The 22,449-nt window shown below is 43.6% G+C and overlaps 1 protein-coding gene across 1 annotated transcript in view; it reads right to left on the reverse strand.

Moving 5' to 3' along the window:
* The window catches only part of ATP2A3 (ATPase sarcoplasmic/endoplasmic reticulum Ca2+ transporting 3), a 409,528-nt gene that overhangs the window by 21,629 nt on the left and 365,450 nt on the right, over nt 1-22,449 (reverse strand). Inside the window, exons 19-20 of the mRNA XM_082244776.1 lie at nt 20,813-20,930; nt 8,541-8,658 (exon numbers count right to left, since the gene is read on the reverse strand). Coding sequence (XP_082100902.1) covers nt 8,541-8,658; nt 20,813-20,930 — 236 coding nt within the window. The remainder of the gene's footprint in view (nt 1-8,540; nt 8,659-20,812; nt 20,931-22,449) is intronic.

The following is a 22,449-nucleotide window of genomic DNA, read 5'->3' on the forward strand; positions in this document are numbered from 1 at the left end:
GCTCATTCCGGCCAAAAAGTTCAATTTTAACCTCATCGGTCTACAGAGCTTGTTTCCAAAATGCATCAGGCTTGTCTATATGTTCATTTGCAAAGTTCAAATGCTGATTTTTGTGGCGAGGAAGTAGAAGGGGTTTTCTTCTGATGACTCTTCCATGAAGACCATATTTGTACAATTATCTCTTTATAGTGGAATAGTGTACCACAACTCCAGTGTCTGCCAGATCTTTCTGGAGGGATCGTGCAGTCAAAAGTGGTTTTTGAATTGTTTTTCTCACAATCCTGCGAGCTGTTCTGTCTGATATTTTTCTTGGTCTTCCAGATCTTGCTTTAACTTCCACTGTTCCTGATGACTGCCATTTCTTTATTACATTCCGAACAGAGGACATTGACATCTGAAAATGCTTTGCTATCTTCTTATAGCCTTCTCCAGCTTTGTGACCGTAACTATTTTCAGTTTTCTAGACAACTGCTTAGAAGATCCCATGGTGCTGATTGTGGACATATTATAAGAATGTCTAATCTGTAAATTGATGCCTTTTAGAGATTTTTCCATCTTTCCTTGGCTTCTTTATGCACATTAATACAATTTTTACCTTGGGTGCCCAAACTTTCGATCCCCACTGTATATGATTCCCATACTTTTTTTTTTTTTTTTCCTTTACCCTGTACATGACTACATATTCAAAGTGAACTCAACTTCACCTTATTTAATAAGCTAAGTGAAGTTGATTTTGTTAATTGAAAGTGTTTAACCCTGTGAAACTTGTGATTATTTATCTCACCTTGTTAACCCTGACCTATGACGTTGCATTCACCCCCTGCAATGTTAAAGTGGTATTAAAACCAAAAGCAATATTTTTATTACAGTTTACCAATTCTTAGATGTGATGGCTGCATTCGGTTTCTTTTTTTTAGACTTTCTTTATTATTACCTGGTGATCTGGTCAAGAAGTCTAATTTTTCAGTAGAACAAGCCGTTCTGCAGATTTATCAATTACAGGGTTGAGACAAACCAGTTACTACTGACAGGGTTGCTCACAATGATCAGTTTCTATTTATGTAAAACGTTTATCCCAAGAGGAAAAACTGGATTTTTGACTTACCGTAAAATCCTTTTCTCTGAAGTTTATTGACAGATGCAGCTCCATATCTTCTTGACCATTGGGTTATGCTTCCCCCTACAGGAGTAGGACACCAGGCAGGGAAAAACTATCACGCCTGTGGGGCAGTCCCTGCAGGCATACACCTAGACACTCTGTCATAGCCCTCAGTTTTGTTGCAAGCAGTGTTTAGAAGGAAAAAACCCATCCCACTCAATTAGAGGGGCGGGTGCTGCATCTGTCAACGAACTTCAGAGAAAAGGATTTTACGGTAAGTCAAAAATCCAGTTTTCCCTATTGTTCATTGACAGATGCAGCTCCATATCTTCTTGACTATTGGGACGTCCCAAAGCAGTATTTGCATGAGGCGTGGGAAAAACAATGCAAAGATAGAACGCAATTCCCCAAAGGCTAAAAACTTAGCCAACCAGGTAAAATGGAGTTCAATCAGGAACAACTGGAGCTCACCTAAATACAACATACACCCTTCAAGGAGAATAGTTTCTCTTTTAGACAGCAGCCTACATTTTTGTGAACGTGTGCACCCACAACCAATTTGACGTCTTGCAAACTTGTATCACTGATGCCTGATGGTGAAAAGCCCAAGAGGCACTCAGCGCCCTAGTAGAATGCGCCTTCACAGGGAAAGGTGGAACCTGACCCTTCAGTGAATAAGCCTGAACTACCGTCTGCCTGATCCATCTGGATATGGTAGCAGCAGACGCAGCTAATCCTTTGAGGTCCTTAGGTGAGGACAAAGTCTGATTTCCTTAAAGATTCAGCAGCCGCCAGGTAAACTCTAATTGCCCAAACCACATCCAAAGAATGCAAAGCAATTTCCTTGGGATGCTTGGGCTTAGGACAGAGTGAAGGCAGCACAATGTCTTCATTCAGATGAAAATCAGAAAACCCCTTAGGAAGGAACGACTGATTCGGTCGAAGTACCACTATCTCTGTGGACCACCAGATAAGGTGGACAGCGCTGCCAATTCAGATACTCTGCAGGCAGAAGTAATAGCCACCAAAAAGGCAACCTTCTGAGCCACTGTATGCAGAGGAATCTCCCTAATGTTCTCAAAAGGAGGTTTTTGAAGAACAGAGAATACCAAATTAAGATCCCTCGGAGGAGCCATATGGCAAACTCCTTGTATAAAAGTGCGAATCAAGAAATGCGTAGCTAAAGGGCGTTGGAAAAATACAGCCAAAGCTGACACTTGGCCTTTGATAGTGCCCAAAGCCAACTGCTGTTCAACCCCTTTTTGAAGAAGGGTCAAAATCCTAGCCACCAAAAACAGGCGAGGATGCACCCTCAGCGATTCACACCATGAGATGTACGATTTCCACGTACGATGATAGATCTTCCTGGAAGTAGACTTCCTGGTTTTCAACAGTGTATGAATCACAGAATCAGAAAGACCTCTATCCTTGAATACCTGGCTTTCAAAAGCCACGCCCTTAAAGCCAGCGACTGTAAAGCAGGATGTAAGATCGGCCATTGAGACAGCAGATATTCCCTGAGAGGAAGTCTCCAAGGAGCATCGGCAACCAACCTTACTAGATCTGCGTACCAAGACTGGTGAGGCCAGTCTGAAGCCACCAGAATCCCTTCCACCTCTCTCCAGTTTGCACCATGGTTATATTTTAACCTAATTATTTGAACTTTTTGAGACAATAGCCAGTCGTGCATGGGGATAGGTTGGGGGAGGTTGGGCTGTCTCCCTCTCACCTGTTCCCCATCCACCCATTAGCGGCCATGTGCCTCCAGTGTGAGGACACTAAATTAAGAGTGTAGGACTGCAGATTTAAACAGGGTGCCGTGACGTGGCTCTGCAGCTTTCACATGCGTTTGCAAATGTGTGTCAACTAAACCCCTGTTCTTTGTACCAAGAGACAGGTCTTATTTGGTTGGTGACAGACTGGAAGGTGAGTACATCAAACTGGGGGCTGGCTGACTTTCATGCACCTCTTACAATCCTTCAACCTCATTTTGTGTTTTGTTATAGGGATGGAGACGCCGGGCAACACCAGCTTGGGTCTCATCTAAAGTCCCACCTAGTCCAATATGTTTAAAGCAACCAGGGATGGAGACGCCTTGCTTACAGCTTGGTGCCTCATCTAAAGTCCCACCGTGCGATTTTCGTGCGTTTTTGGTGGATGCAGTTTTTGATTTGACCCTAGTGTTTTCCGTATACAGGGATGGAGACCAATAGCATGACCTGCTTGTCTCATATAAAGTCCCAAAGGAAATAAGGGATTTCAAAAGGCAGTGTGCTTTACAGGCCATGCCCCATATATAAAATTCCTTCCTATCCATATACTGCATCCACCAAGGGGATGGAGGTGTAATGCTTTTCAGCTGGTCTTCTCCAGTTTGCACCATGGTTATATTTTAACCTAATTGTTTGAACTTTTTGAGACAATAGCCAGTCGTGCATGGGGATAGGTTGGGGGAGGTTGGGCTGTCTCCCTCTCACCTGTTCCCCATCCACCCATTAGCGGCCATGTGCCTCCAGTGTGAGGACACTAAATTAAGAGTGTAGGACTGCAGATTTAAACAGGGTGCCGTGACGTGGCTCTGCAGCTTTCACATGCGTTTGCAAATGTGTGTCAAATAAACCCCTGTTCTTTGTACCAAGAGACAGGTCTTATTTGGTTGGTGACAGACTGGAAGGTGAGTACATCAAACTGGGGGCTGGCTGACTTTCATGCACCTCTTACAATCCTTCAACCTCATTTTGTGTTTTGTTATAGGGATGGAGACGCCGGGCAACACCAGCTTGGGTCTCATCTAAAGTCCCACCTAGTCCAATATGTTTAAAGAATCCCTTCCACCTCTATTCTGCGCAGAAGCCTCGGCAGGAGTTTTAGCGCAGGGAATGCATAGATCAGCCGACACTGACCCCAAGGAGCCACCAGTGCGTCTGTGGCTTTGGCCAGAGGATCCCTTGACTTGGCTACAAACCTCTGAACCTTCTTGTTGAGTCGAGAAGCAAACCGGTCGACATTGGGTGTCCCCCTCTGGACACACAGGAGGTGAAACATTTCTGGGTACAGGGACCACTCCCCTTGATCCAACACCTGACGACTCAGGTAATCTGCCTGACAGTTTTCCACACCTGGTATGTGCACTGCAGAAAGGGCTGGAACAAACTTTTCCTCTCAGTCCAGGATCTCCGCCACCTCCCGGGCCGCCAAGACACTCTTGGCGCCTCCTTGATGATTGATGTAAGCCACGGCCGTGACATTGTCCGACTGAATCCGGACTGGACAACCCCGTAAACGAGTTGTCCAGTGACTCCGTCTAAGCTTTATCGCTCTGAGTTCCAAAATATTGATCGGAAGTCTGGACTCTTCTACTGTCCAAGACCCCTGGACGCAGAGCTTCTCCAGAGTCAGGCCCAGATAATCCAATCTTAAGGATGGTATCAGGGCAGATTTTTGAAAAGTGATGTTCCAACCAAACTCTTGCAGAGTCCGTACAGTAAATGTCAAGTCGCCCAACAGGACTGAATGTGAGTCTACTCTTAATAGGAGATCTTTCAGGTACCCCAGTACTGTAATCCCCTGTTGTCACAGTAACGCCATCACTGGAGCCAACACTTTGGTGAAGACCCTGGGGGCAGAGGCGAGACCAAAAGGTAACACCACAAATTGATAATGCTCGTCTCCTACAGTGAAACGAAGAAAACGCTGGTGTCCAGCATAAATAGGGATGTGTAGATATGTGTCCTTGATATCTATGGAGGCCAAAAAGTCTCCTTGGTGTAGACGACACTATCGTGTGAATGGACTCCATTTGAAACTGCTGTACCCGCACAAAGCGGTTCAGAGCCTTGAGGTCTAGGATTGGACGTACTTTGCCTTCTTTCCAGGGCAAAGTAAACAGGTTTGAATAGAACCCCTGAAAGCGTTTCCGAGAAGGAACTGGCACAATCACCCCTTGCGACAGCAGATCTTGCACCGCCTCTCTTAGATCCCTTAAACGGTCTGGCGTAGATTGGACGGGAAGAACCTGTCCGACAGTCGAGACCGGAATTCGATCTTGTAACCCGATCTGATCAGTTTGTGGACCTATTTGTTCTGAATCAAGGAAGTCCATGGTTCTGGAAAGAAGGGCAGACGTCCCCCCCACCCAGAAACTGGTGAGGGCGTCCCTTCCTGCAGGCGAAGATTTGCCCGCAGATCCAGATTAGTCTGTTCTCGGCTTACCCGACCATGTCTTCTTTGAACCTCCAGAAGACCTGAATGGCTTAAGCTCCTTTCTCCTGCGACCCAGAGGTATGAAAGGGCCACCTATGAGCAGTAAATTAAGCCCCCCCTCTAAGTGCCTTGCCCTTGGTGGATTGGGGTAAAAAGGTATTCTTCCCTCCCGTAAGGCCTTTGATCAACTCATCCAGGGAGGATCTAAACAACCTGTCCCAGCAAAGGGAAGGTCAGAAAGAGCCTTTTTGGAAGCCTGGTCCACAGACCAGCTTTTCAGCCACACCATGCGTCTAATAGCAATCCCCACCGCAGACACCCTGGCTACCAGTGGAGCCGCATCCACCGACGCATCGCATATATACAGAAGGGCTTGAACAATTTTCGTTCTGTGCAGAGAAGAGAAACAATTTGACACAGGAAACAGAAAACACCTCGGTCATGCCTAGAACCCCTAGCATCTCCCTTGCTGTCCAGCGATCGTGGACATCAAGAAAATGGCAGCCCAATGCATTCCTATGGGGAACTACCCAATTTCAATGGGAGACTTTTTACATTGATGCAGAGCAGAAAACGACAGCAAAATGGCGGCCCCCACGGTGCGCCATGCGGTCTCCAGGACCCCCCTGCAGAACAGCCGCCCCCCAGAGGTAGGAACCTGCTTGTGGGGGGGAGGTGAAAGCCGAAGGGGGGCCTGGTATCACCAAGAGGCCAGGGGAACGGAGGGATACCCGAGGGTCCGACTTTCCCAGGGAGGGGGCCTACGTCCACCCCAAGACCACCAGAGAATTGGGGGGACACTTACCATAAGACGGTATCAGGTGGACGCCATCTCGGAACAGACTACCTGTCCACCCGGGGTGGGGGTGCTGACGGCCAGGGGGTTTGCTGCGACTCAGGGCATCCAAGGTCGTGTGCTCTCCTGGCGAGGTGTTTCACTTGCGGGCCAGCCCCTGTCCATCAGGGCTCTGTCGTGGCGAGGCCTAGTGCTGGACTATAACCTGCTCACGTTCGCTAGCCAGGCTGGGAGACCTTAAGGATCTAGCATATCCAGTCCGAAACCCAGCCGGCTGTTACTTGTAGTTCTCTCAGGAACACTAATTAAAAAAATTAAAGTCTTACAAAAAGTTTCCCAAAAAAAAAAAAAACCCAGCTAAGAACGAAGTCCCAGCAGGGAACTAGGTCCTACTCCTAAACTAGGCAGAAACAAACTGAGGGCTATAGCAGAGTGTGTCGGTGTATGCCTGCAGGGACTGCCCCATAGGTGTGGTAAAGATTTTTTTCTGCCCAATGTCCCACTCCTGTAGGGGGCAGCATAACCCAATGGTCCAGAAGATATGTAGCTGCGTCTGTCAATGAACGATAGAGAAAAAATGTTTGCTATAACTGCTTATAAAGTGTTAGCTGGAGTTCAGCTTCAATGTGTTAGCGTATCTAAACCTACTAGTACATCTAACTCTACTCTCCCCACAGACTGACAATAGTCTATCTAGAGTGGTTGCACACTAATACAGGAGGTGGAATACTGGCCAGATTGCCAGGTGAAAACAGAGGTGGGAAAGCCTGTAACTGAAAACTAATGCAGCCACTACATCTAATGATTGGTAAGCTGCAATACATTTTTGGTTTTGGGTTTAAATACTTTTTATTTGGAAAATGGGTAATAGATATTGTTGCCAGTCAAGCATATAATAATCAATTGAATGTACAAGTGTATGTGCCTGCAAGATAACAATGAATGTAAATGATTAAAACAAAAAAAAAACCCTTAAAACTGCATCACATGAATCATGGTGCATTCTGGAAATAAATGAACATACAGTGCATCTGGAAAGAATTCACAGTGCTTCACTTTTTCCACATTTTATTATGTTACAGCCTTATTCCAAAATGGATTACAGTCATTATTTTCCTCAAAATTTTATAAACAATAATGACAATGTGAAAAGTTTGTTTGAAATCTTTGCAAATGTATTTAAGAAAAAAAAAAATCACATGTACATAAGTATTTACATCCTTGGCCATGACATTCAAAATTGAGCTCAGGTTCATCCTGTTTACACTGATCATCCTTGATGTTTCTACAACTTGATTGGTGTCCACGGATGGTAAATTCAGTTGACTGCACACGATTTGAAAAGACATACATCAATCTATATAGGGTCCCACAGTTAACAGTGCATGTCAGAGCACAAACCAAGCCATGAAGTCCATGGAATTGTCTGTGGACCTCCGAGACAGGATTGTATATAGGCACAGATCTGGGGAAGGGCACAGAGAAATTTCTGCAGCATTGAAGGTCCCAATGAGCACTGTGGTCGCCATTACCTGTAAATGGAAGAAGTTTGGAACCACCGGGACTCTTCCAAAAGGCACCTGAAGGACTCTCAGACCATGAGAAACAAAATTCTCTGGTCTGATGAAACAAAGATTGAACTCTTTGGCTTGAATGGCAAGCGTCATGTCTGGAGGAAACCAGGCACCGCCCATCACCTGGCCAATATTGTGGGGATGTTTTTCAGCAGCAGGAACTCGGAGACTAGTCTGGATCGAGGGAAAGAAGAATGCAGCAATGTACAGAGACACCCTTGATGAAAACCTGCTCCAGAGCACTCTGGACCTTAGACTGGGGTAAAGGTTTATCTTCCAACAGGACAACGACCCTAAGCAAACAGCCAAGATAAAGGAGTGGCTATGGGACAACTCTGTGAATATCCTTGAGTTGCCCAGCCAGAGCCCAGATTTGAACCTGACTGAACATCTCTGGAGAGATCTGAAAATGGCTGTGCACTGATGCTCCCCATCCAACCTGATTGAGCTTGAGAGGTCCTGCAAAAAAGAATGGGAGAATCTGCCCAAAAATGATGTGCCAAGCTTGTAGCATCATACTCAAAAATACTGGAGGCTGTAATCGGTGCCAAAGCTGCTTCAACAAAATATTGTGCAAAGGCTGTGACTACTTACGTACATGTGATTTTTTTCATTTTTCTATTTTTAATCAATTTAAAAAGATTTCAAACAAACTTCTTTCACATTGCCATTATGAGGTATTGTTTGTAGAATTTTGAGAAAAAAAAATGAATTCAATCCATTTTGGAATAAGGCTGTAACATAAAATATGGAAAAAGTGAAGCGCTGTGAATACTTTTCGGATGCACTTTATAGAGCTCTGGCATTTGGAGAGAGAATACATTACTATATAGTATTAAATAACAGGAACACAGAAGAAAGGCCTTACCTTCCAGGTGATGCCGTGATATATACTTGAGACCTTCATCAAGCAGAATAACAGGCAATGAAATCTTCATGACTACAATCCACTGTGTCCAGTTCAGAGGAGTTACTTGAAAAATAAGCTGTTAATTGTAAAACATTATTTGAAATACAACTGGAAATAAACAGGATTTTTTTTTAGCAAGTTAAGAAACATTCTAAATTCAGATTAACTATTTAGAATTCATGAAACACTGATGTGACGAACAATGAAATGTGATTTGTACATTGCGGTTCTCTGTGCTAAATTACTAACCAAGTATAATGCAATGTGGGATGCAACAATGATATTCAGTAATGCAATGTATAAAGTAATAACGATGTGATAAAAGTGTATTGGGAAAGAGTTTTCTAAATTGAATGGATGCTTTGGGTTACTGTACATTGCACATAATCCATTGAACTAATTGCCCTATTCTAAACATAGATGAGGCATATGCATTACATAATTCAAATAATAGTGTGCTAAGTGGCCAGAGCAACCAATGAGATTTTACTTTACTGAAGTTACACCTGTATAAAAGATTTTGAAGCTCTAAAACAGGGCTTTGTAAAATGATATTTAAATACTATGTACTGTATCTCAACTCTTGTTTCCTGGGAAGAAAGACTTTTCATTTTAAGGACAATAGCTTACTTTTTAATGGACCTGGACAGCTACTGTATATGACTGGATTTTATGTTTTGAAAAAAATTCAATGTAACGCCAACATAACAAATGGAAAAACTTGGTTAATCTGTTACACTTTTGTAAACGTTAACAGAAAAAAAAAAAAAAAAAAGAAAATTTAAGATCTGTTCTGCAATGTGTAATAATTTCCAACACACAGATTACTTTGGCGCTTCACATTACTTAGCCAAAAGTAGCTAATTAAAAGTAATAAAGTGCACTTAGGTGAATAGTGAGCTTTAATAAGTATTTCTATTCTGAAAACATTAGGAGCCTGAGATACATTTTGCATAGAAGGAAATTACAATTGTTCTTCTAGACTTCTAATCTAATATTTTTTTTGTACAACTATAGGGGCCAATTCACTAAAGTACAGCGCATAAAGTATTTTCATTATAGGTTTGAATCTTGCATTATTTTGTTTGTAAACCATAAATTCACAGAAAAGACAGGTGAACTCCAGGTAGACATAAAATACACAAATCAATGCAGTTTTTATTACTAAATTATTTTCCTTTTTTTTTTTAAATGCCAATAGTGTAAGTATCTGAAAGTTTTTTTGGTATTTGCCTCTTCCGATCCCCTATACACTACTTTTCACACTGGAAAGGAAGTCAAACATATGTACTGCATGCAAATATGATGACAATGGAACATGTGGATAGGAGGAGACAGCAGTCAGTCTACTGCTGCTCTTGCACTCTGAACTGCAGGCAGGGATGGAGAAAACACCACTGTATTTATAAATTGAGAAAGTGCTGTCATATTTCAGATTGTGCTATGTGGCAGGGAAGTGTTACTCCAAGAACTGGATGGACAGATAAACCATCCTTGTATTTCTTCTGAATATTTAACTTTCTATCTGGAGTTAAGCTTTAAGACACATCTAGCTGGTGCATGAAATGAGTATTGTGGAAAGCATAGGATGAAGAAAGATGAAGAGGTGGAATAAAACAATGCTTAAAGTAAATCATGGCAAACACACAGGGCTGCCACTGCTGCCCTACTTCTGAAAATACTAGTTGCTTGGCTGTCATTTGGACCCTTTTGGCACAATACAGTTCAGTGACCCATGATAACTGTGGATAAGGACTTCCAACTTTACTTTGAATTTTGAGATCGGTGTACTTTTTCTGGATTAGTGATTAAAAAAATTGAATCCAGGGGTCAGCATAACAGAGAGGCATGTAGCATTTTCAGGTCAGCTATTGGTAGCATCTGCTTGTTCTCATGACAGGTTTACTTTCATGTAACTATTTACCCACTTGAGTCCCCACCTAGTTGCTGTATAAAACAGCACATTGGGGGCAGGGGCGGGGGGGGGGGGGGTGCAAAGTGGTCTGGATTAAGTCTGGTCCAATGACCAGATCCGGAAGCCCAGGAAGGAAAATATGCAAAATGAATCTCCTCAGCTCTTTGGACATGTCTAGTATGCTAAAAGTCTGCAGAGGTGAAGGGTGCATTCTACCTTACAGCATAAACATAAAAACACTGACTCCTGGTGCACAACTACCTGTGTACAGTGGAGCATGCATACAGATGCAAGTCCCCCAACGGCAGCAATAATCATGAGTTTGTTTCAGTTTTATGCAGCAGGCTCCTGGCTTTACTGTTAAAGGTTATCTATTCAATTAAAAAAAATACAGAAAAAAAGAACAAATGTGCAGCGCTAGTGATAAATGAGAGTCCGACTAAAATTGCAAAAAGTCCCATGTAAAAATAATTAGTGATAAAGAGATCCAAGTATAATTAAACATAGATGGTGCGACTAATCCCAAATCCAATGAAGGTATATGTGAATTGCGCTCACCAGATGGATGGGACCCCAATGCTATACAGCAAGGGGGTCAAACAGGCTTAAAGGGTAAAGCTGTATCCCAACAGATTTCACCGACCATAGAGGGAGATGTACGAATCCTTGATAGATGTGATCAATCAGAGACTCCACTCCCAGATGGTAGATGGTAAATCAAAAAAGAAGGGGGATATACATAGCGTAATATTGCTAAAAAACTGGTTAATTGATAAAATAGCCGATACACTTACAGACATCCGTAATGAAATGGCATATCAAGCAGCTATTCCCAACACCAATGCATGCAGCTAATCACACCACCAATGGAGATATATGTGAATTGCGCTCACCAGATGGATAGGACCTCCAAGCTGTACAGCGAGGGGGTCAAATGGGCTTGAAAAGGGTATGGATATATCCCCACAAGATTCACAGACCACTGAAGATGATGAACAGGTCCTTGGCGGATGTAATCGTCAGAATCTCCACTCCCAAGTGATGGATGATATATCAAAAAAGAGGGGGGGTATACATAGCGTAATATTGCTAAAACTGGTTTATTTAGTAAAATAGCCGATACACTTACAGACATCCATATTCAAAAGGCATATCAGAGGACTTCAGTCAGCTCAGCTGTATATGCTTGATATGCCTTTTGAATACGGATGTCTGTAAGTGTATCGGCTATTTTACTAAATAAACCAGTTTTAGCAATATTACGCTATGTATACCCCCCCTCTTTTTTGATATATCATCCATCACTTGGGAGTGGAGATTCTGACGATTACATCCGCCAAGGACCTGTTCATCATCTTCAGTGGTCGGTGAATCTTGTGGGGATATATCCAAACCCTTTTCAAGCCCATTTGACCCCCTCGCTGTACAGCTTGGAGGTCCTATCCATCTGGTGAGCGCAATTCACATTTATCTCCATTGGTGGTGTGATTAGCTGCATGCATTGGTGTTGGGAATAGCTGCTTGATATGCCATTTCATTACGGATGTCTGTAAGTGTATCGGCTATTTTATCAATTAACCAGTTTTTTAGCAATATTACGCTATGTATATCCCCCTTCTTTTTTGATTTACCATCTACCATCTGGGAGTGGAGTCTCTGATTGATCACATCTATCAAGGATTCGTACATCACCCTCTATGTTCGGTGAAATCTGTTGGGATACAGCTTTACCCTTTAAGCCTGTTTGACCCCCTTGCTGTATAGCATTGGGGTCCCATCCATCTGGTGAGCGCAATTCACATATACCTTCATTGGATTTGGGATTAGTTGCACCATCTATGTTTAATTATACTTGGATCTCTTTATCACTAATTATTTTTACATGGGACTTTTTGCAATTTTAGTCGGACTCTCATTTATCACTAGCGCTGCACATTTGTTCTTTTTTTTCTGTATTTCTTATCACTTTATGGTCTAGTGATTAGTGCTAGCCGCTTCCTACACGTTTTTAGTTAGCGCATTATCTTATTTATTCACTTTATCTATTCAATTACTTGTATGTGACTTGGGAGTAGAGCATCCCCCTCTCCACCGGAGCTTCCCCATATCTGGGAGCCCAAGACCACAATAAACACTATGAGCATGGTGAGTGGGAGTCTGCTGAGTGTGAACCAAGAAGTGATCAGCTTGGAGCTGTCAAAATCTGGGCTCTAAAATCTGGTGCACAGAGGTAGAGGGCTGCAGACATAAATTAACAGAAACTTGCGCGTGGAGTGCACGTTTATGTAAACAGTTTTGCAACACATTAAATCCTAGAAATGGCCATACACGTCATAAGTATGTGAGTAATAGTTCTGGCTCCCTAATCTACAGTAAATGCTACACTTATAAGCTGTAAAAGTCATTTTGTGGTTTTGATGCTTAATATATTTGATATTGGTTTACTCGACAAAACCTAATTTTTTTTACAAACAAATCATGTGCACCAAAATTCATTGTACTGCATTTCTTTTATAAAAATAGGATTTTTTGTACTTATTGTAAAATCCTTTTCTCTGAGGTCACCAACACAGCTCCATATTCTTTACCATAGGGTTTTGCTGCCCTCTAAAAGAGTAGAACTAGGCAGACAACATAAAAGCTTGGCTACGCCCCATGGGCCGTCCTTGGCTGGCATAATCCTCCTCTCTGCTTTGAGATATTCAGCTTTGCAACAAGCAGTAATAGAAGCATAAAAACTCCTTAGAAGGGTGGGTGCTGCATCTGTCAATGAACTTAGAGAAAAGGGTTTTACGGTGAGTACAAAAATCCTATTTTCTCTTCTGTTCATTGACAGACAGCTCCATATTCTTCACCATAGGGATGTCCCACAGCAGTGCCAAACATAAGGGGTGGGAATAACAAACCCAAAGCTAAACACAAGCCAATCCAGGAAATGGTAGCTAAACTAAAACAGGAGCCCAACTTGAAATACATTCTTAAGAGGGAAAAACAGACCCATTAAATCGCAGCATGGAAAACTTTGCAGCCAAAGGAGGCATCTGCAGATGCCAAAACATCCACTCTATAAAACTTTGAAAAAGTAGGCACTAACGACCAAGTGGCCATTGTGCACACCTGCGCCACTGACTACTGATGACAGGAAGGGCCAAGAAGCACTAAGTGTCCGAGTAGAATGTGCAATCACAGGGAAAGGGGGGAACTCGACTCTTAAGTGAATAAGCCTGGATCACCAACTGTTCATCTAACAATGGCAGCAAAGGAAGACCCTTTTGTCGACCGTCTAATCAAAAAGAGCAAGTTTGACCCACAAAAAGGACTCAGTGGCTGCCAAATAGACCCGAATATCTCTAACAATACCCAGAGTATGCAAGGCATGAGCCGGCCTGAAACACAAGGACGTCAGCACAACGTCCTCATTCAAATGGAAATCAGAGACAACCTTCGGGAGGAACAACACCCATGGTCGCAGGACCACCTGATCCCTGTGAACCACCAAATAGGGAGAACAACAAAACAAAGCCGCCAACTTTTACACCCTGCGAGCAGAGGCGATAGCCACAAAAAAAGTAAAGGGATCTCCTGTATGTCTTCAAAGGGAGGTTTTTGAAGAACCAACAGAACCAGGTTCAAATCCCACGGTGGCAGAGGAGAACCTACAGGCAGAGTAAAATTACAAACCCCTTGAAGGTATGTACGCACGAATGAATGGGAAGCCAAAGGTCTTTGAAAAAAGACCGCCAAGGCAGACACTTGGCCTTTCACTTTGCACAAGCCAGTTTCTGATCAACACACCGTTGAAGAAAGGCCAAAACCTGAGCCACAGAAAAAGGAACAAGGATTGACTCTTCGAATCTCAGACCAGGAAATGTACGCCTTCTATGTCCGATGATAAAGCTTTTTAGATGTAGATTTCCTCGCCTTCAACATGATCAGAATCACTGAGCCAGACGAGCCCCTGTCCTTCAGCACCTAACCCAACAGCCAGGCTGTCAAAGCAAGCGACCATAAAAAAAGGATGGAAGATCGGCCATTGAGACAACATATTGTCCCTGAGAGGAAGCCTCCAGGGGACATCAGCGACCAGTCCCACCAGGTCGGTGTACCAAGACCAGCAAGGCCAGTCCAGAGCCACCAGATTGACCGAAATTCCTTCAGCCCTGATCCTGTGTAGAAGTCACAGAAGAAGCTTGAGCAGGAGAAAGACGTAAATCAGATGGTACCGGCTCCATGAAACCACCAGAGCATCAGCGACGTCTGCCAGAGGATCTCATGACCTGACCACGAACCTCGGCATCTTTCTGTTGAGCCGAGACGCCAACAGATCTATCTTGGGGATGTCCCACCGCAGACAAATCTGAAGAAACATGTCCGGATGGAGGGACCATTCCGCCAGGTCCAGCGCCTGACGACTCAGGTAATCCCAGAAATGTGCATGGCAGAGAGGGCCGGAACAAACTGTCAAGTGGGGGCTATGTCGCGTCTGACCAATCGTGGAGCTACGTTCTGCGCGCGCTCGCTGGCCAGGCTGAGGGGACCACTGGAACTTTAATAGTCCAGCCCAAAGAAGATCTCCACAGGAAAAAAACAGGAAGAAACCCAAAAACAAAAAAACGGTAAAAAAAAAAAAAAATAGACAAAGCCAGGACCTAGGGCCCAGCAGGGAGACTAGGTCCTACTCCTGAACTAGGCACACAAAAACTGAGTATCTCCAAGCAGAGAGGGGGATAATGCAAGCAAGTAACAGGAGCGCAACAAGAACACCAGGAGCCCCACCTGAAAAAACACACCCCCAAATAGGTAGACCCTCTAAACAGCAGCCTGCAAAACCTTGCCACCAAAGGAAGCATCTGCAGATGCCAAAACGTCCACTTTATAACATTTTTGAAAGTTTGCACCGACGACCAAGTGGTCGCCTTGCATACTTGTGACACTGATGACTGATGATGAGAGCTCAAGAAGCACTAAGTGCTCAAGTAGAAAGCTCCGTCACAGGGAAAAGAGGAACCTGACCCATTACAGAATAGGCCTGAATCACTGTCTGTCTGATCCACCTGGAAATGGTAGCAGAAGCAGACAGCCTCTTCCTTAGTCCAGCCATATTCACAAAAAGAGTCTGACCTCCCAAAGGACTCAGTGGCAGCCAGATACACCTGAATCGCATAAACCGCATCCAGGGCATGCAAAACAAATTCCTTGGGATGAGAAGGCCTGGGACACAAGAAAGGCAACACAATGCCCTCATTCAAATGGAAGTCAGAGACAACTTAAGGTAGGAACAATGGACATGGACAAAGGGCGGAGTCCATTGCGTCATACGTCACATCCGGTCCTTGAACATCGGGCCGTGGAACGCGGAAAATTCCCGGCGTGCCTATACTGATCGAGAACAGCCTACACCGTGAGTTTCTACACTTGCCTTTGCTCTCTACAATTGTATATTGCATCATGGGGCTCCCTCTCTTTTCTCTATGAAATTAACCAGCTTGTGCCTGCTCGGATGATGGGAGGAACCCCTGGAACCTTATGTAATCGGCTCCACTGCATCTGCAACAACAGGTTGTATATAAGTGGCGACACCTAGTGGCCACACAGGTTATGCAACTTTTCTCATTCACGGATTGGGAAATTCTTAAACACTTTTTCATTATTTGCACTTTACAAGAATTCCCAGATTTAACAACTTTTATTTACAGTAAACACTGATGTTTTATTAGACTCGCACTGTATATATATTTGGAATAAATTATCACTCTTTTTTCTAACTCTTGTTTATTTGCACATAAGCACTTTGCACGTGGTCACTGCACACAGTTGGATTAAGTTCCTTTCCAAGTGGGATAATATCTTTGTACACTCATTTTATTTTGCCATTTTATTAAGTTTGAAATTTATCACTTGGAGTTACTATATTAGTTGATTTGACACTTGGTCACTCACAGGTAGCGCCGTATCAACCTCTTTGCACTTCCATTTAATGGACAAAGAATCACCTTATCTTTGTAGACCACAAAATAGGGAGTACGACAAGATAAATCCACCAGTTCAGACACCCCGCGAGCAGGAGGTCACCTTCTGGGAAACCACAAGCAAGGAAATCTCCTGAATATTCTCAAATGAAGGCTTCTGGAGAACAGAGAGTACCAAGTTCAAGTCCCACAGTGGCAAAGGAGATCGCACCGGAGGAGACATGTGTTGAACACCTTGAATGAAGGTACGGACCAAAGAATGCGTGGACAGGAACCGCTGAAATAAGATCGCAAAAGCAGACACCTGGCCCTTTATGGTGCTCAAGGCCAACTTCTGCTCAACACCCTGTTGAAGAAAGGCCAAAATCCGAGCCACTGTAAAGGATCGAGAGCGAGTGCCTAGAATAGTCGGAATTACCAACCCTGGCAAACTTCTATCCCCTAACACCAGGCTTGCATTAGCCAGGCTGTCAAATCCAGCGATGGTAGAGCAGGATGCAAGATTGGCCCTTGGGACAACAGGTCCTCCCTGAGAGGAGGTCTCCATGGGAATGGGATGTCCGTGACCAGCCGCACTAAGTCGGCGTACCAGGACCAGTGAGGCCAGTCCGGGGCAACCGGAATGATCAGTATCCCTTCCGCCTCTGCACAGGAGCTGCGGAAGAAGTTGGAGCGGAGGGAATATGTAAATCAGACAATACTGGCTCCACAGCGCCACCAGGGCATCTGTGGCGCCTGCCAGAGGATTCCCTGACCGTGCCATTAACCTCACAACCTTCCTGTTGAACCGAGACTGCAAGAGATTGACGTAAGGGGTACCCCATCGCCACACAGCAGATGAAACACGCCTGAGGTAATCCGCCTGCCAATTGTCCACCCCTGGAATGTACACGGCTGAGAGTGCCAAAACGTGGCTTTCTGCCCACCGGAGGAGGCCACAGACTTCCAGTGCCACCAGCACACCTTTTGTTCCCCCTGGTGATAGACATAAGCTACTGCCGCAGCACTGTCCGATTAGACCTGTACCGGGCACCTCAGGAGACGTTTCATCCAGTGTTCCAGGCACAGCCTGATCACCCGCAGTTCCAAGACATTAATCAGTAATCTGGACTCCTGCAGCATCCAACATCCCTGAGCCTATCTCAGCCCCAGGACACCTCCCCACCCAGACAGGCTGTCATCTGTTGTGACCACTGCCCAATACAAGGGGAGAAAGGACTTTCCCTGATGAAGGGCCAGAGATTGAAGCCATCAGATCAGAGAAACCCTGGCCTCCAGGCTCAGACAAATCTGATTATCCAGAGAATTTGGAAACTTGTCCACTTTAACAGGATCTCCTTCTAGAAGAGCCTTGGATGGAACTAAGCAAATGGGACCGCCCATCAGGCCCAGCACCCACATGCAAATCCGAAAGGGAGGACCACCTGTGAGCCAGCAACAGATGAATCACGGAATGCAACTTCTGTAGTTTCTCCAGAGGTAGGAACACTTTGGCCAGTGCTGAATCCAGAGTCAGATCCAGGTAATCTAATTTTCTGGACGGGGTAAGGGCAGACTTCTGGTAGTTCAGGAGCCAACCAAACTCCTGTAAGGTCTGGATTGTGATCGCCGCATCGCCCGTCACGGCAGACGAGGACTCTGCCCTCAAGAGGTGGTCGCTCAGATAATCTAGCACAGCTAGACGCATTTGACGCAACAATGCCAAGAGTGGGGCCAACACCTTTGTGAAGACCCGAGGAGCGGAGGGGAGACCAAAGGGTAACGCCACAAACTGATCGTGCTCCTCCCCAACAGCAAAACGGAGGAAACGCTAGTGTCAAACACAAATCTGAATGTGCAGGTAGCCATCTTTGATGTCGATAGAGGCCAGGAAATCCCCTTGATGCAGGGAAGCCACGACTGATCGAATGGATTCCATCCTGAACTTCGGCACCCACACAACAATTCTTGAGGTCCAGAATCAGACGAACCTTGCCCCTCTTTTTCGGGAGGGTAAACCTATTTGAAACAAGCCCTTGAAACCGTTCCGCAACTGAAACCGGGACGATTACCCCGACACAAAAGGTCCTGCTTTTCTATCAGCCAGGTCTTTAACCACTTAAGCCCCGGAAGATTTTACCCCCTTCCTGACCAGGGGGTATTTTGCGATTCGGCACTGCGTGACTTTAACGGACAATTGCGCGGTCATGCGACGCTGTACCTAAACGAATTTGACGTCCTTTTTTTCCCACAAACAGAGCTTTCTTTTGGTGGTATTTGATCACCTGTGCGATTTTTTGATCACGCGCTATAAACAAAAAAAGAGCGTCAATTTTGCAAAAATAACAATATTTTTCACATTTTTTTATATGAAATTCCCCCCCAAAAAAAAGTAAAAATCAAAATTTTTTAAAATTTTCGGCCAATTTGTTTTATGCTACATATGTTTGGTAAAAAAAAAAAAAAAAAAAAAATCGCAAAAAGCGTATTTTGATTGGTTTGCGCAAAAGTTATCGCGTTTACTAACAAAGGGAAAGATTTTTGTCATTTTTGTTGTTTTTTTTTTTAACGCGTAATGGCGGCGATCTGCGATTTTTTTTGCGGTACTGCGACATTGGGGCGGACAGATCGGACCCTTGACTGACATTTGTGACACTTTTGGGGTTACCAGTGACATTTCTACAGTAATCAGTGCTATACATATGCACTGTTACTGTAAAAATACACTGGTTGTGAAGGGGTTAACTTTATTTGGAAGGGAGGGGCTGTGTGTATCCCTAGGGGCGTGCTTTCTACTGTGATTGGCTGTGGGTTGAGCTGTAAGGACACTGATCAACGGATCTACATACTAGATCCGTTTTATAAGTGTCTTTACAGCGAGGAGAATGACAGGCAGCTTGTTTACACAAGCTGCCTGACATTCTCCCTCTCCCCCGCCGATCGCCGAGTGACCGGCGGACATCGGGTCCGCTGGTCACACGCGCGGGGGGGTCCGTGACCACGCGGGGGCGCGCGCTCGCTCCCTAGACCCTCACAAGCTAGTGACGTAGCCCTACGTCACTTTGCCTGTGAGGGGCTGACTGCCGACGTAGATCGGCGTTAGGCAGTCGGCAAGTGGTTAAAAGCCGGGGATTCCTCCACTGGAATCATGGTTGCCTTGTTCATACCTGGAAACAGGAGGGTCCACCACTGGTGAAATGGTCCACTTCTTTAGAAGCCATTTCTCAAAGGGATACTGCACCGCAAAATGTTTAGGGACCACAAAGGGAAGTTTTGGGCGCTCCCAATCCTTGTAGACAAATTTGTCAAAGTAGGTAGGATAAGAAAAGGCTTTGGCAAAATGAGACGGCCACATCCACAGCTGCCTCAGCAGCATCCTCTATTATCCTCTCAGCAGCATCCCCCAGCTCCTTCTCATGCGCTGCTGCGATCGTGGAGTCATCCTATCAGACAGATCAGGGAGTTTGGCTCACATGCCCACGGGCCGGGCCACGTCCACAGCAGCAGAGCCAGATTCAAGATCAGATGAGACCGATGAAGTAGAAGAGGGCGGGGGCGCTTCCTGCCAGTTTAATTTCCAAAAGCCACCTCCAGGAGGGGGGGGGGGGATGAGGTGGGAAGCTGTGCTCTTGAGACTCCACGAGGAAAAGAGGGTACCCACAGACCAAAATCTTTACGGCACCGCCAGAGGACCCACCTGTACAGAGCCAGAACCCCCGCACTGCAGTAGAGAAGGGGACACCCAACCAGGACTCCACCTGATTTGGATGTAAATACCCTCAAATTAAAGCTGAAAGTCTGCAGTTAAAGCACATCTTGTTTGTTTCATTTCAAATCCATTGTGGTGGTGTATAGAGCCAAAAAGATTCGAATTGTGTCCATGTCCCAATATTTATGGACCGGACTATGTATTTTAATGTACAATGTATTTTGTTACATTGGGAAAAATTTCAGAAAACTGCATTTTTTTCAAATTTTTTACTATGTATTGCCACAAAAAAAAAAAGTATATGTAACCAAATTTGCTGGCAAATTAAAACCCTATACTTCCCCCAGAAAATGATGTAAAATATGTCAGGATAGACTACGAAATCTAAAAAAGTATTAAAAGGTGGAACAGAGACAAGGGGACTTAAGGAGATTTAGGGCGCAAAAGGCCTGGGGACTCAGTGGTTAAATAAGAATTAGTTAATGCACCTTTGAGATATCTACATACATGAACGGAATGTCCTGTTGAGAAATTATTCAATAAAACAATCAACACTAATAAAAACCCTTACAGTTTAATTTATCTTAAGTACAAATATTACTGAATTTGATTTTTTTTAAATCAACTTTCCCAGAAAAAAATAACAAACAATATCTACCGGCATTGGTTTCACATAGAGGATCAAGAAGTGCAGTGCCATGGACATGATGATTGCACCCAGAAGCCAGATGTTAAGCCAAGGTGGCATCCTCATTAAAGACTGGTTTTCAGATAGACTGCAGATATTAAATTGAGATAAGTGAGTTGTGCATTGGCTTATTTTGTGAAATACAGTTAGTTACATTATGACAACTTGAGGATTCTCCTTGATCTCTAAAGTGCTGGATATTTTCCCAGAGACCTATATAAACAACATGGTTGTGGAGGGGGAGAGATTGGCTTTACTAATCAGTTACAAGTCAGTTGGCACCTTCCCCATTGTCAAAATTGTACAGAAAGGTGGGGGGGGGGGGGGCGCCAAATCTGTCCACATTAGACAGAGATGGGACCAAAGGGGATTTAAATGTGCCACTAATGCAATCATTTTTTCCAAATTCAGTCCGTATTTAAAAATTGATAAAAAAGTTTTTATTTCATATATATTAAAAACAGACTTACATGTTGGTTACAGTTTTATACATAAAAATTTTGCACAAAAATGGAATGCTTAGATAACAGAGCCCAAAATGGGACTATACAGAATGAGCAAGAAGTTGCTGGAACTACGCGTTTCGCTGTAAAAGGCTTCTTCAGGCTCCAGCTATTTCAAAGTATTCTTAATATATATAGAAAATCTATAGAACAGACAATTTATATGTTACCACATAGAATACATATATTAATTGCCAAAGTCAATACTTTCATATCAATGTTCTCAAATTAAAGCTCCTGAAAATTCTTACTCATTCTGTATTGTCCCATTTTGGGCTCTGTTATCTAAGCATTCCATTTTTGTGCAAAATGTTTATGTATAAAACTGTAACCAATATGTATGTCTGTCTGTTTTTAATATATATGAAATAAAAACTTTATCAATTTTTAAATACGGACTGAATTTGGAAAAAATTATTGCATTATTGGCACATTTAAATCCCCTTTGGTCCCATCTGTCCAATGTGGACAGACTTGGCGCCCCCCCCCCCACCTTTCTGTACAACCTATATAAACAACTAATAAAAAGGGCGGTTGAGAAACAGAATGCAGACTTTGGAAGTTTTGAGCAGCTATTGGTGTAATTAACATTACATTTTTCATTCCACCTGCACCAAAATTATTTCTTGATATTTATAGTGAAAAGTTATTTTAAAAAAAATGCAATATTTCTTTTTCGAGAATTCTCTTTTATACTTCAATAAATTCTTGGATGAATTATTTTCACTGGGAGGTCTAGCATCTTTATTTTTCCCATGAAGAAAAATACAAGGCAGATTAAAATCTATTTAGCTGGGAAATCATTTATATTGACTTTGCTTTATCAAAACTATTATATCAGCGTCATGAAGTACTTAACATTCCTTGTATGGTAATATGAAATGTTATTTAAAGAACCACAAAGATATTTATTACATCAACCAGTGCAATGTCAGCTTGCTTTGTTTTTAATGATAATATACAGAATTGGAAAATAAGTCTCTCGAAAATAAAGAGTCTAAAAAAAAGTCCATCCTCCCATCTCTCTGCTTATGGTATGTAAATGCTGTAACCGTCTTGCCTTATTTAGTAGTTTGAATACACTCTTGTATAAAATGACAATAT

The sequence above is a fragment of the Pelophylax lessonae genome (genome assembly GCF_965119305.1).
Source record: "Pelophylax lessonae genome assembly, chromosome: 2".
Lineage (NCBI taxonomy): Eukaryota > Metazoa > Chordata > Amphibia > Anura > Ranidae > Pelophylax > Pelophylax lessonae.